Source organism: Crinia signifera, chromosome 5, assembly GCF_055691185.1.
Source record: "Crinia signifera chromosome 5, ASM5569118v1, whole genome shotgun sequence".
Lineage (NCBI taxonomy): Eukaryota > Metazoa > Chordata > Amphibia > Anura > Myobatrachidae > Crinia > Crinia signifera.
This window is the reverse complement of record NC_139221.1, coordinates 262221425-262236972: the sequence shown is the minus strand read 5'-3', so window position 1 is coordinate 262236972 and position 15548 is coordinate 262221425. Positions and strand designations below refer to the sequence as shown.

The following is a 15548-nucleotide window of genomic DNA, read 5'->3' as shown; positions in this document are numbered from 1 at the left end:
TTTTGGGCGTTCTACATAAATATGTATAAATAAACATCAAAGTAAAACTCTGTTGAAGTATCTTTCATAATATATTTTTTGTTACGAACAATAAAAAAGTCATGTTTGGTCAATGGTGTCTTGTCTTTTAATACCATATTTTATTGGAGAGTTCCAAAAATATTAAATAATTACATCAATGACATTTTCTTGGGTTAAATGGTGTCTAAAATTAGAATAGCTGAGCGAATTGCAATACGATATGATCTTGCCCATAATTATTAAATGACTACAGTATTGGTCTGAGATCATAATGAAATCTATGTAAAATTAATGAACACGTTATTAATAATATATGGAATCTAGATGCACTCTGTGCAGTGTGTGTGTGTGTGTGTGTGTGTGTGTATATATATATGTATATATATATATATATATATATATATATATATATATATATATATATATATATATATATATATATATATATATATATATAAAGAAAGAAAGAAAGACCAGGCTATTTTGTTCTAAGGGCGAGTTGGGCTTAATTCACTAAGTAGTTGATTTAATATTAATATTTAGATGAGAGGCTGCTGGAATATAAGAGGCTATTTGTGCAGAGGCTGGGGTTGTCTGGGAGTTAAGATGGCGACTTGGTATAAGACCTGCCTCTTCTCAGTGATGAGGCAATGGCTATAAATCCGTTGTTGTTTATGAAAATTTACAACTTTGCAATACAAGTTTATGAGTTGTTCGGTTTTTCCATTGGTCGTTCCTGGTCATGTGGATAGTAACTGTGAACATTAAGTTTTTTATAATTTCCCTTGCGAGAATAGAGCCGCATTCTTTTGCTGTGCTCAGTCCTGCTTCGGATCTGCCTGGCTCCCCAGCACACAGCCCACTTGTTCTCTGAAAGGCAATAGGCAGCAATGTATATGGAGGTTCGTATCCAGCAGCCGCCTGCAGCACAGGTCCAGGGTGGCAGCGCCGGATCCTTCCCTTACAAGGTGTGGCATTTTGGATTCAAAGCACCGGAGTGGCGGATTTGCAGCTTGCAGCCTGCTTGGTTTCCTGCTTCTCCTGGCACCAAGAGGGGCTCGATCTCTCTCCTGTGCAGCCAGGGCGACAGCTGTCAAAGTGGCAAGGATTTCTGTGAGCCAGGAGCTAAAGGTGAGAAATGTGCCCCACTTAACATCCTGCAATCATCTCCAGTGCCCAGTCCAAATAAACTCTGCAACTATTTATTGTCTTCTGCTCAGCCAAGTCCATCACAGATGCCATTATTTTGGCAATTTCCCACGTACATGTGCAATCAAAGCTATGGGTATCCTCTGTATACTAACTCTATCTATCTATCTATCTATCTATCTATCTATCTATCTATCTATCTATCTATCTATCTATCTATCTATCTACTGTATATATATATATGTGTGTTTACGTGCACACAATTGGCTCTAAGAATATTGTTTTTTTTTAATATAGATGAATCGATAGATAGATAGAAACATAGATAGATAAATATATACATTTATAGATTTGTTGTTCACAATGTACACTTAATATATAATAAAGACGTGTCTAGATTTTTATTAATGTAATAACGTATAATGTTATTTGGATATCATTAATCTTCCTAAGCAATGTAAAACAATACTGTATATTGCAATAATGTACTGCAATCAAATAGCTTTACAAATTCAAAAGTCGGCTCATTTATTAATAGTCGTATACAAGGTACTTAGCTAGTTTCATAAAAAAAATCAGATGATAGATAAATTAATAGACAGATAGATAGATAGATAGATAGATAGATAGATAGATAGATAGATAGATAGACAGACAGACAGACAGATAGATGGATGATAAAGACAGATTTAAGGTATGCTCTAATTGAACAATTTTAAGATTTTAACATGTGATTATTGGATAAAAATCGTTTGGAAATAACACCAGCATGTCAGCTGTTTGCAGATTGGACAATTTGATGGAGCTGACTGATATTGTTCCCTCTTGGAAAAAAAAATGTATTTTGTTTACTGTGCACCTCTATTGCATTCCGTAACTGGCTGAGCATCGCCAGTGTCGTTTTCATTAGATATGTAACAACAGAAATCTGTTTTTCAGTGTCTGCTATTCATGATCAGTAATTAAGGGCAATGCTTGGATGAATTCAGTTGTTACTCTGTGTTGCTTGTGATCTGCTAGCTGATGAAATATAAAATTTGCATTACATTGCAGTATCTGCCTGGCTGCATATAATGGAGGATTTATTGTGGGTGAGGATTCGGTGCTGCCACTGTGTGGTGGGTGGCGGTATCTACGGTTATTGTAAAGGAAGGCTGCTAATGTAATTAAAGGTTGCTTTATTTGACATCTAATCATCAGTACTGTATATGATTGTTACAGGTGACCCTCTTATGCTGGATTTAGTCGTATTTTTCTTAAGTGAAAAGAAGTTAAATTCTAACATGTTACCTTTGTATGTATAAAGCTAAGGGCATGTGCGACTAGCTCAGTTACTGTGTATAATGTTATTAATCAGAAGTTAAGAGTTTCTTTCCCTGGAAATACGAAGGAGCTGTAATAAGCAATTTGCGTTCCAGATTCGTTTTATGTGATCTATACAAGAGATGACCCAGCTTAGCACCTGCCCGCATGGGAACTATGACGTTATTTAATGCTACATTCATTTCACCAAGTATTTATGTGACAATGCCGCTTATTTACATTCAGAAACGTAAATAAATAGCGTGAACGGAACACTACGGCACGTATTAACTGTTATGGGGCATAGGACAAAAAGAAAACATTGCTCAAAGCTATTTTCCTTGTGTTCAAAATGGCTGCTGCACCTAAGATTTAATGGTTTAAGCAGATTTCTCTGCTTGGAAGTAAGATAAAAAGGGAAACAGAAGGGGCAGTGTCTTAACCATTGATCTGCCAGAACAATCCCTGGTACATTTTACAGGCCCCCAGACAATGGCATGCATAAACCAAGCCTTGTATTTCTCCCTGTCTTTCTCTGGTCAGCTTTTACCTTTTTTTCGTTAGTTTTTAGTGCTATAATGACATTTTTATTTCCAATTAAATTTCTAAGTAGGCAATCAACCCAATCCCTGTAATTCCACCCCGATTAAATAATACATATTCAGTGTTTATTTTAGACTAATTAAAATTGAATTCTATAATCTTTTCTTAAATATTAATTTCACTAGCTTATTATACTGTTGAGGTATGGTATTACTGGGGGAAACTAATTGATATATATATATATATATATATATATATATATATATATATATATATATATATGCAAACACACATACATACACACACACACATACACACACACACACGCATGCATGCACACCATGCACACCATGCACACCATGCACACATAAGTACACATTCAAACTCACACACAAGATTTGCATGCATACACACACACACACACACACACACACACACACACACACACACACACACACACATGCACACACACACACTATCACATTTAAACTGCACCGTGCATACAAATATTTGATATCAGGAAATACCAAGGAGAATCCCCCCCCCCCCCCCCTTCCTGCTCATTAGTACATAACTTATCAGAGAACGATATATTTCCCTCCTATACACTATAACTAAGCAGATATATAATATTCCCGAGTTTACTAGTTTATGCAAAGTCAGACATATGGGCTGTACTGACATACCGTCTCATACACACTAGCTATGCTTTTATTCGTTCAGCTTACAGTAAGTGATGTATTCCAAGGAACCTATTACAGGCTTTTCAGCATCAAAGTTGAACATTCTTCTAAAGCATTTACTGTGGATTTTATAGTCATGAAGGGAACAGACTTCTGACCGGATTCCAGTGCTTGGGCCATAAAACTCCTCCACCACACTCAGATAAGAGAGGGCTTTTTAAGTTAGGATCTAAATTGTTAGATGTTTACAGCATAATTGTTCATTGAAATGTGAAATATGTTAATTACTCCCACATTTGGTATTCTATCCTTATATAGCAATAACAGCAGGTCCAGCATATATACTACAATATATAATACAATATATATACTACAATATATACTACAATATATACTACAATAGATAACCGAACAAATGTTAATTTCAACGATAATATATTTACTTTGCCTGAACGTGCTCTAAAGAGTTATTAACTTGCTGTTTGTTTGTTTGTTGTTTCGATAATTCGGCAATATTTATGGTCATACTGCGTATTGTTCGTGTTTTGTTTACGTTGTGAATGTTTGTTAGATATTAATCATGGATTATTCATCCAACATATTATAATAATGTAAGTCTATCTGATTAAGTATTTTTGAATAATGACCATAATATACAGGCAGAGAATATATGTGTATCATAGAGCAATAATGTTGCTTTTAAAATATTTGAGTTGCGTCACAGGAGAAATATTATAAGTTGGTTATTTTCCATTTCAGCAGTGTATGGATATATATATATATATATATATATATATATATATATATATATATATATATATATATATATGTATATATATATAAAAGGTCCGACTGCGACATCTTTCCATTTCTTTCCTGTAGTATTGGAAAGGTTCATTGTAGTAATACTGTAGATACTGCGGCTATGTCCCCCATTTACTATTATTATAGTAGGGTGCTATACACAGGGTATCCCTGTGACTTGGTTCCAGTAATAGTAAACATTGTATATCTCCCCCAATAGAACAGCAGTGAACACTCCCCATTCCCCATGTAATATGATGTGTATATTACAGTTGTAGTATATGTGCCTGGGAAGCTGCTTGTTATTGGGAAGTTTGCTGCTCAGTCCCAGTCCCAGGGGAGCACCACCATAACTCCTTCCCATTGGCTAATGCATGATCAGCTGCTTATATTTGCTTCTGTCGCTTTTGGCGCTTGGCCATCCAGAAACAAACCAGTTCGATGACTACTAATAGTTATAGCTAGATGTACTAATACACAACAAATCACAGGAGCAGGAAGTGCAGGGCAAATGAGTTCTTACTTTGTGAATGGCACTTTCCCTGGGAGCCTGCCTAATGGGCAGGACTCCTTTGTGGGTCAGATACCCCTCTACTCCTCTGGCTATGAAGCTTTAAGGCATTTTCAAGGTTCTTATGGGACAAGTTCCCTCCAGGACAAGTCTTACTCATCGCCATGCTTCTACCAGCAATCTAACACAGTTCTCGCCTGCAACCGAAACTCTTATGAGTATGGGGCGTCTTGCTGCTACCCGGACAAGGCCAGCACCAACTCTACTGCCTCCTACCAAGCTGCCAAGAGGACCCATGCTGGGGAATATCTGCACCTCTCCGCCGAGCAGCCGTACAAATCCGCCAATGTACAGAGCAAGCTACTGAGCGAGGACTCCAGCGATAGGAAGTACAGTAACCCTGTCTACCCCTGGATGCAACGAGCCAACTCCTGCACCGGTAAGTGCCAGTGTGTGTGCATGGCTGAGGGGGGACGACTGCTCACAGACAAGGTGGCAGCGGGGGCAATAGTTACTCTGGTACATACTGTGTGTAGTGCAAAGCATCAATAGACTTTCCTATGTACTAAACAGTGCAATTCCCTATTCAATATATACAGAAACATAGTTGTGTGTGTGTGTGTGTGTGTGTGTGTGTGTATATATATACACATATACAGTGTGTGTGTGTGTGTGTGTGTGTATATATATATAGACATACATACATATACATATACAGTGTGTGTGTATGTGTGTATGTATGTATGTATGTATGTATGTATGTATACATTGCATATATATATATATATATATATATATATATATATATATATATATACCTATCGAGAGAGAGAAAGAGAGATGGTTGGATGATAGCTAAGCAGCCATGTTCTAAAATGAATGTTTATATATATATATATATATATATATATATATATATAAACACACACACACACACACACACACACACACGCACACACACACATATATACATGTATATATATATCACATTTTTTATAGCTATCTACAAAAGAAATCAAACCATTTTCTGCACTTAACAAGTGTGTTATTCCTTGTTTTGATGCCTTCTAGTTAAAAAAAAATTGGATAGCTAATAAAATGATTGTGCTGCAAGTATTAATTGTACAATATTCAATATACAATAGTATAAGCAATACAACTCATTTTTAAAAAAAAACAAAGACAGTAATCTGGATGCCCACTTCCAGCAAGAATCCCTCCTGAATGCATCTGCAACGTGTGTTTACTAAGCTAGTAATTGTGTTTATTATACTAGGACAGAGGCGTGTGTCTATAGCAATAATGTTTGGTTAGGATCTTGGGTCCCTATATTATAATCACATGTGGATTTGTTCTTGCTGTCTCTCAGGTGCAGTGTACGGGAACCACGGCAGGAGGGGAAGACAGACTTACACAAGATACCAAACCTTAGAACTGGAGAAAGAATTCCATTTTAATAGGTACCTGACAAGAAGGAGGAGAATTGAAATAGCAAATGCTCTCTGCCTAACAGAACGTCAGATTAAAATCTGGTTCCAGAACAGGAGAATGAAATGGAAGAAAGAAAGCAAGATTATTAATTCCTCACAGCCCAGCAGCGACTCAACAGAGGACAAGCAAGTCAATGAAAGCGACACATAGTCAGCAGGCCTCCCCTTATTCATCTGCACCGTCTGCACACATAAATATACTTGTAAAAATGAGCCATGTTAATTCTAACTGCACCCATGCAAACATCCTGCAAATCCAGGCTTCTCTAGCTCTTAGTGAAAGCATGCATTTCGTTTACATGTAAAAATCCGTCTAGAAATATTCAAAGAAAAAAAATATGTTTTCATTTCACGGATACAGAATAATTAATCCGCAGAAGTTGTCAACCTTACTCGACCCCAGAAGGCAAGTTTACGCCATAATCCTAGCACGGATATATTGCAGACTTTGGGCTGTATTATGATGCTGTCTAAACAGGCTTCCAAAGCAATGTGAGCATTGGAAAATAATGTACACAAAAAAGGTTGGGGAAAAAAAAAAAAAAAAAGCATCCGGAAATCTGAGGTCATCCTGTTTTCTACATTCTCTGAACAAAGTGTTACTGTCAGCTGCATTGTACATGTTACCATAATATTTACAGGCGCTCATTGTTGCTAGCTGGGGATACAAGACACCGACCCTTCTTAGTAGCTGGAAGGAAACGCCAAGCGCTAATTCTAATACAAAGAGATGTGGTCCCAGGTATATGAAGCATTGAGGCTTTTTATTAGGCACAAATCTGGAAAAATTCGCATCTTTGGATATATTAAAATTTTAAAAACCAGCGTTCTAACAATGGAATTGGGCATTTCTACCCTAGGGGAACACTGGATCTCACTATCTAGCCATAAATGCCGCCTCTATGTTTGGTTTTATATGTGCTGATTGCCTTTAATGCATTGTATTACTTCAAAAATATGCAGATATAAAATCAAATCTATGCATTCTATAAGAGACCCATTCACGAGAAATGAACTAGAAATGAAGAGTACAGTATTATTGGGACTGCTAATTCCCCACTGCATTATTACGGCCATTTCTATGTCATCAGCAGAAATATAAAGGGACTTTAGTGTAAGGCATGTTAGAAAGGTAACAATGATATGTATATTTGGAATAAATAGCAAACAGGACCGTTTGTGCAATATTTCTGTATTAATATGGTGGTTTGTGAACTGTGCCAGTGAGTCGGTACATTTGGTATTCACTAATGCAGCTGTGAGGAGAATGCAATAATTTTTCTGTAATGGGATGTAACCTCAATTCGACCCCGGCCCTGCAGTCCCCGGCTCGCAGAGAGAGACTGCAGTGACAGCTGTCTGCCCAGACGGTGGCGCTAGAGTCCGAGCAAAGCGATTGCAGTCACAACTGCAGCTCTCGCCCCTCTCAGCATCCTCCCAGCTCCCCCACCAGTACACCAGTTTACCTCTAGGGGTCATCAGGCAGGATTTACGACTGGACAACAAAAGCACGTGATTGCAAGTCGTACCCCATATTTGGGTGCCTACGTAGGAGGCAACCAAGTACATGTCCCAGTCATTTCCATAATTCATCATAAATTGTGCAAGGGTGCTATAGACGCACAAAACGACCAAGAGCCACAAATCAAGCACACATATCAAAAAACAAATGAGCTCTTATTTTGTAAACTCATTTTGCGGTCGCTATCCAAATGGCCCGGACTACCAGTTACATAATTATGGAGATCACAGCTCGGTGAGCGAGCAATACAGGGATTCAACAAGCATGCATTCCAGCAGGTACGGATACGGCTACAATGGCATGGATCTCAGCGTTGGGCGATCAGCTTCCAACCACTTTAGTGCCAATGACAGAGCAAGAAATTATCCATCCAACCCAGCCTCCTCTACAGAGCCAAGGTATAACCAACCTGCAACCTCTTCCCACTCTCCTCCACCTGACCCTCTCCCCTGCACTGCTGTGTCCACCCCGCCTGTCAGCGAGAGCCACCCAGGAATCAAAAACTCTCTAAGTAACTCCAACAGCACCACGTCCAATTCCAGCAGCAGCACCAGCAGCAGCAATAGTAATAGCAGCCACATTGTCAGGGAAGGGCTGGGTGCTGCTTCCCCTGGTGCTGAGGATGATACACCAGCTAGCAGCGAACAGGCAAGTTCACAAAACGGCCAGAGCCCTGCTTCGTCAGTCCAGCCCCAGATCTACCCATGGATGAGAAAACTGCACATAAGTCATGGTAAATAACTCAAATCATTTCTTTTAATACATAGAGGAGAATGGAGGGGTGAGGGAAATCAAATGATCAGGGGCTGCAATTGCTAGTGATGTGTTTAGACATTTTTATGACTACAGAGCAATCTTTATTATTATTATCATTATTATATATAATATATTATATAATAATCATTTATGGCCACTAAGTCCTTGGCAATTTAAGTGATGCATAATTTAAGTCTGGACCACAACTGTTTTGGATATACTTGAATTATTAATTATGCTAACCCTATTTTTTTTAATTAGTGCTAAGGTAAATCTGAGTATATAGTGTGGTGGGTTGACTTCTGATTTCGCTATGTCTTAATTCATTGTATTTCTTCTCTTTGCAGACAACATAGGGGGACCAGAGGGGAAGAGGGCTAGGACAGCTTATACTCGCTACCAAACACTTGAGTTGGAGAAGGAATTTCATTTCAATAGGTACCTGACACGCCGAAGGAGGATTGAAATTGCCCATGCTCTTTGCCTATCCGAAAGACAAATAAAAATCTGGTTTCAGAACAGAAGGATGAAATGGAAAAAGGATAACAAGCTGAAAAGCATGAGCATGGCGGCTGCTGCAGGGACATTCCGCCCATAGGTGTCTGGTCTATGGAAAGTACTGGTCCAGTATTAGAACGTGGTCACAATAGACTTTCTAGGACTCTTGCGTGTGACTTCAGCCTGTCCCTGTCCCCTTTATATTCCAGCCATGAGCCCCTCTGCTGGGTGACTATAGCTACAGATGCTTTATGTGTGTTCTGTTTTGGATGGCTATGTCTTGACCATTTTAAATGTTTTAACTTATTTGAGTATGTAAATCGCTATGTGTTACTTGAAAGCAACAGAACTAAAAAAAAAAAAGAAATGTTTTAAAATGTTCTGTTCTGTGTTGCATTCAATTTGTAAGTAAAAAAAACAATAACTGTATATGTTTGTGAAGTATAACTATGTCTGAATGCCTACAAACCGTCTACCTAAATTTGAAGAAACTACCTATGAAACCTGTGAATAACTATGTTGTAGAGGTGACTTGTCCAATCCAGTTTATCTTGTATTAGTGTGGTGAGTAGTGAAACGGTGACACGAACTGTGACTCCATGCAGTTAGTGCTAGCTGTGCATTTGTATCTCATAACTCTGCACGACCTCCTGTAAAAGTGGCTGCACTTGCAGCTAAGTGTATGTACTATGTGTTTGGTTCACAAAGTTAATGATATAGTCCAGCTTGGCTGTTTTATGCAGTTGCTATAAATATATATTTTATTTGTTTTTTGTTTTTTTTTGTAATTTTTTTCATGAAAAAAAATATGACTGGAAAAAAAAATAAACTTTCTACTGAAAATATTGATATGTGTTTCCTATGTATTACTAGGTCTACTTTTTTTGGGGTTGGGTTGCAAATTGATTGATGGATTCTTTTATGTACATGAAAATCCAGTGATAACAGGGCAACCTCCCAGAAGCTTTGAAAAATAAACTCTTTAGAAGTGGAGATGTGTTGGCTGTTAGTAAAATCTTGGATCATCTACCAATATATTTGGCTATTTAAATTTTCTAGGTTCAGTGTCATGATGCTTATTGTATATGCCTTAAATTCATTGCAATATAGATTTGTATTTTTCTATGAGTTTTCTAAGTTGTTCCACAACATCCCCCCCAAAAAAACCTTACAAGTAGTACTTACCCTACCTGAGCCTGGATGTAACTCCTCTCAGCCTGTAATGGGAATGAAAAGAGATCCCTTTGCTAACTGCTTACATTCTTCTCTCCCTTAAGTTATATAACAGTAAACTTTATAAGCCCTAGTTCCGGCTATGTGACATTTGGTTGCCAAATGAATAGGGTTTTGTCTATGAATTAGATCGTAAAATACTCCATAACACAGACAGATAGGCTAACTGGCTATAAAACGTCACGTGGTGCTATTAAAGTAAGTTTTATGGTTTCTGGGAGTAGACGTCCAACATTATATACCACATATCATATAATCTCTCTCATGCTGGACATCATTTGGCTTTTAGCAGGACAAAAGATCACGTATTCCATTGCAAGAACAGCGTAGTCCTGCACCTCACCCTTCTTGTCTGCTGACTTGTGAGTGAAGGTAAGTTTTAGAGAACATGAAACTTGTGAAATAACCCTGGGATCTGTTTAGGACCTGCAGTGATTTTCTGTGTGATAAATCCCAATACTTAGCCAAGGGTATATACCTTATTACACAGATTTGTGCACCATAGGACTGTGTGAGTTGTCCAATGCTATTTAAATTCCTAAATATATTGTCTGGCTCTTGAGAAAGTGAAAATCCCACATTATAGTCCCAATGGCACAGTGAGTCTGCGAGTGTGCTTTAAAAAGTCTGGAAGTGCAAACATTTCTTATAAGCAGAGCTGGCAATCTATAGCTAAGTCCACCACTCATGAATTATCCTTTGAAACGCTGTCACACGACGCTGGTACTTACCTTATAATATATACATTCAGTTCACCCATTGGCCTTATCTGTCCAAAAACGAGAGTGGCTCATTTCAAAGGGAACTGTTTGCAGTAGTAGTAGTAAGAGACATTGCTCACATACACTGTGCAATCTCCCTGAAGATATATGTTATGTTTCCACATTTGTGGACTGGGAAGAATCTGGATAGGCCACAGCTGTGTGTTTACTGACATTCTGTTTTATCTGTCAGTAGTGAGTTCACGCTGCACTGTGATTAGTCAGCAATGAACTTTATGGCCGGATTTACCATCCAGGGTAGAATAGCGGGCGACGAAAACGGTGCCTTCATTTATGTCAGCGAAAAAATGTCAGGGACATTCTTAATTTTGACTGCTAGGTTGTTATGCAAACTTACTTGAACGTCTTCAACTCCAACAGCCCGCAGGTAATGCTAACTTCTAATTTATTATTAATCTGATAGGATGATCCCTTTCTGAGTGTTTTTCTCCTATTTGGGGAGGGGGGGGGGGGGGGTGTTCTACAGGCGAAAGTTCAATCAAGTCATAAACTTTTATGGGTGACATAAGGAACATTTGGTCACTGCCTGGCTTCCGCCTTGTTGTTCTTCCCTTTTCTTCCTTAGCATCCACATTACCATAAAATATGGCCCACAATATAAATGCCACAAAAACCTTGTTTTCTTCTTTGTTCTTATTTCATTTTTTTAAGCTCAATATGGTCAGTAACGCTTATTGAACTTCTTACTTACTTCTGAGTTCCCACAGCTAGACAGAACAAAATATCATCGCCTAGTTTCAAATCTATCTATCTATTTATCTATCCATCTATCTAGTTAAATTGATAAATCTGGTATTGTCTATCTATCTATCTATCTATCTATCTATCTATCTATCTATCTATCTATCTATCTATCTAGTTAAATGTATCAATCTTGTATTGTCTATCTATCTATCTATCTATCTATCTATCTATCTATCTATCTATCTATCTATCTATCTATCTATCTATCTATCTATCTATTTATCTGTCTGTCTGTCTGTCTGTCTGTCTGCCTGTCTATCTATCTATCTATCTATCTATCTAGTTAAATGTATCAATCTTGTATTGTCTATCTATCTATCTATCTATCTATCTATCTATCTATCTATCTATCTATCTATCTATCTATCTATCTATCTCTCTGTCTGTCTGTCTGTCTGTCTGTCTGTCTGTCTGTCTGTCTGTCTATCTATCTATATATCTATCTAGTTACATTTATAAATCTGTTATTGTCTATCTATCTATCTATCTATCTATCTATCTATCTAGTTAAATGTATCAAACTTGTATTGTCTGTCCGTCCGTCCGTCCGTCCGTCCGTCCGTCTGTTTGTCTGTCTGTCTGTCTGTCTATCTACTATCTATCTATCTATCTATCTATCTATCTATCTATCTATCTATCTATCTATCTATCTATTTATCTATCTAGTTAAATGTATAAATCTTGTATGATCTATCTATCTATCTATCTATCTATCTATCTATCTATCTATCTATCTATCTATCTATCTATCTATCTATCTATCTATATAGCTATCTAGCTATCGATATAGCACTATATATGTGTCAATCATTATCTATCTATCTATCTATCTATCTATCTATCTATCTATCTATCTATCTATCTATCTGTATAGCTATCTATCTATCTATCTATCTATCTATCTATCTATCTATCTATCTATCTATCTATCTGTATAGCTATCTAGCTATCGATATAGCACTATATATTTGTCAATCATTATCTATCTATCTATCTATCTATCTAACTTATTACTATCGATTATATATAGCAGCATGGATCATTCATATTTGCATGTCCAATGTTTTGTAGTGCTACATGCAGGGTCCAGTCCTCATATTTGGTGTACTTTATCAGTAGGAAGTATAGGATGCGATGTACTACAATGTGAATGTGTATTATATATACACGTATAAAATGAAATCTATGTTAGTTTGTCTTATTCTCTTAAACTGGTTATTCTAATTCCTTTCAAATGATATTATAGATAAAGAAAAATATTCCATATACATGCACTGCCTGATAAATTCTGTTCTCCTTCATGGGCATCAGTATCTCGAATAGGGACAACTAAAAAATAATAAACACACCATGTCTGTCTTATATAAGACACTTGTATCCATTGTATTTTACCACTGTTCCCATTTTTTTTAAATGCCCTGATTCATCTTATATCAGTAAATATATTTGACGTGAGACGTGAAATCTATTTAAGTGCATACCATAATTTGTTCATGAGTGTGATAATTGTGCATACAGCAGAACATTTAGTGTATCTATATTTTACTTTATTTTAATGTTGCATAAAAAAACTGATATCACACATTTTCAATAAAAAAGTAGCAATAAAAAGCACATTAAAAAAGAAAGTTTTATATTTCAAATATATTGCCATCATAAATCAAACTGTAAATCACGTTAAGAAGAAAACTTTGCACATTGAAATATAGTAGAAACACAAAATAGATGATATGTCTATGTACAATCATGACTATTTATATAATTGTATATGCTTGGTTAGTATGTATCCCATATAACATAATCATTATAGTTTTTATACTATATACTGCTTATATTTATAACTTTTCAGCCATGGTCCTCTTTGAAAATAATATTTACTCAGTATTGCTGTTCAAACAATTGCAATTCTGTGAGGCAGCCCTCGCTTAAGGTGAAGACTGTCAGAGTTTAACAAATCACAGCTCGCTCAGTTCACTGCCAGGTTAAGTAAATGCAGAGAAGATAAATCTGCAAACCTTAGTATCGCCAGCAGAGCTCGCTTTAGACCAAGTTCACCGACAGCACAGTTGCCTAGGCAAGCTTTTTTTTCCCCTTCTAACAAAACTTACTGACTTTTTTTTTATTATTCAAGTAACTTAAAATACAGAACAGAATGCAATCAGCATTTAGCGTTAATTTGCTGTTTTGATCTGCAGTCGCATGTCTGGGTTGAGACTTGCTGCGGTATAAATTAGCATAGTGATTAACAGTCTCTTAATGTCTGAGCGGATTCTAAATGTATTTAGAATTGATGCGAATATATAAATGTAGCTTGTGTAATAGAATCGGGTATAGTAGAGCAAGTAACTTTAATGTGTGTGCATGTGTGCGTGTGTGTGTGTGTGTGTGTGTGTGTGTGAGTGTATGTGTGAGTGTATGTATGTGTGTGTGGTCTCAGTAGTGTGTGTGTGTCTTCGCGTGCATGGATGGCTTTGTGTGTGTGTGTGTGTGTGTGTGTGTGTGTGTGTCAAGCACAGGTCAAAAAGCTGTAGGTCAAAAGTTTAGCCTCTTTACCCTGTTCTCTAAAGTCATCTATCCAGGCAAAGTTGGATGTCAATGTTATATAGTGGACATTTTGCCCATCAGCACAAAAGATTTAAAAAAAAAAGTGTTTTTGAGTTTGGCTTCGATCATAGACTGGACTCCTGTTGAACTCTAGCGGTTAAATGACCTTAATTACAAATGCACGGCTAGAAAAATGATTCCTTTCAACAGCGCGAGTTGTATTTCATTGAAGTTGCCTACTCTAAAGTCTAAATGAAGTTGTTCCATATGGGGCAGGTAGAATAAAAGTCACCAGTAGAAAGCTCGACCAATGATATTTTCTCAACCAAAAAGCAAATCACAGTGTTCAACGGCGGAATTCAAACATAAATAGATGGATCAATAAATAAATAAATAAATAAATAAATAGTGAAATTTATTTTGATGCAATACAATAAGAATACATAATCATTAAACACATGGCAAATGGTCGCTGGTAATTAAGACTCCTAGATATTTGATGTATGTTGTTTGAATTTTAAACTTGGAAATTAACTGATGGGTAGAAAATGACTGTGAGGGAGGTGAGAGTGGGAGTATCTCTGTTTTATCTATATTAATTTTGTTTGACTTTAGTAATTTATATACTGTTGAATGAAAGAACGGGAATATTGTACTTTTTCATAGATGTTGTATGAAAATTTTCTTCTATTCATTACTCCCTAAATATAACTCAAGGTGGACCTAATATTCAATATACTTTAAGTCTACTCATGTTAAGACAATTTGTTTTCGTGCATGTTTATATACATATTTCCTATTATATGCAAAAAATCAATAAAAACTATTGAAACAACATCAAAAAATAAATAAATACACATATCACAACATAAACTATATTTATTTTATATTAACTATTTTTCCAGTTATGTTAAAAAAAAAAAAAATGATTTATTTTGTGGGAAAAAAAGGAAAAAGTATGACAGT

General features: G+C 36.6%; 4 protein-coding genes across 5 annotated transcripts in view; all 4 read left to right on the top strand.

The window, feature by feature from the left end:
• Nucleotides 1-83, top strand: part of HOXA7 (homeobox A7) — a 3000-nt gene extending 2917 nt beyond the window's left edge. For both annotated transcript variants that reach the window (XM_083186357.1, XM_083186358.1), the window contains exon 2: nucleotides 1-83. This exon is cut by the window's left edge and continues 1319 nt beyond it. The gene's annotated coding sequence lies outside the window, so the exon portion shown is untranslated.
• A 602-nt stretch (nucleotides 84-685) lies between these two features.
• HOXA3 (homeobox A3) overlaps nucleotides 686-15548 on the top strand; it is a 43311-nt gene continuing 28448 nt past the window's right edge. Inside the window, exon 1 of the mRNA XM_083188938.1 lies at nucleotides 686-1152. The gene's annotated coding sequence lies outside the window, so the exon portion shown is untranslated. The remainder of the gene's footprint in view (nucleotides 1153-15548) is intronic.
• HOXA6 (homeobox A6) lies at nucleotides 4592-6662 on the top strand. The gene is made up of 2 exons (XM_083188937.1): nucleotides 4592-5452; nucleotides 6383-6662. Exons 1-2 carry the CDS (start codon nucleotides 5014-5016, stop codon nucleotides 6652-6654), a joined length of 711 nt encoding a protein of 236 aa, XP_083045063.1. The 5' UTR covers nucleotides 4592-5013; the 3' UTR covers nucleotides 6655-6662.
• On the top strand, nucleotides 8172-10125 carry HOXA5 (homeobox A5). Its single transcript, XM_083188936.1, has 2 exons — nucleotides 8172-8758; nucleotides 9129-10125. The coding sequence occupies exons 1-2, from the start codon at nucleotides 8173-8175 to the stop codon at nucleotides 9377-9379; spliced, it is 837 nt and encodes a 278-aa protein (XP_083045062.1). The 5' UTR covers nucleotide 8172; the 3' UTR covers nucleotides 9380-10125.

Bases quoted from the DNA above. Each gene is read 5' to 3' on its own strand.
- HOXA5 (XM_083188936.1), top strand. From the start codon at position 8,173: ATGAGCTCTTATTTTGTAAACTCATTTTGCGGTCGCTATCCAAATGGC. The intron at 8,759-9,128 runs GTAAATAACTCA...TTCTCTTTGCAG, and splicing joins AAAACTGCACATAAGTCATG to ACAACATAGGGGGACCAGAG.
- HOXA6 (XM_083188937.1), top strand. From the start codon at position 5,014: ATGAGTTCTTACTTTGTGAATGGCACTTTCCCTGGGAGCCTGCCTAAT. The intron at 5,453-6,382 runs GTAAGTGCCAGT...GCTGTCTCTCAG, and splicing joins ACGAGCCAACTCCTGCACCG to GTGCAGTGTACGGGAACCAC.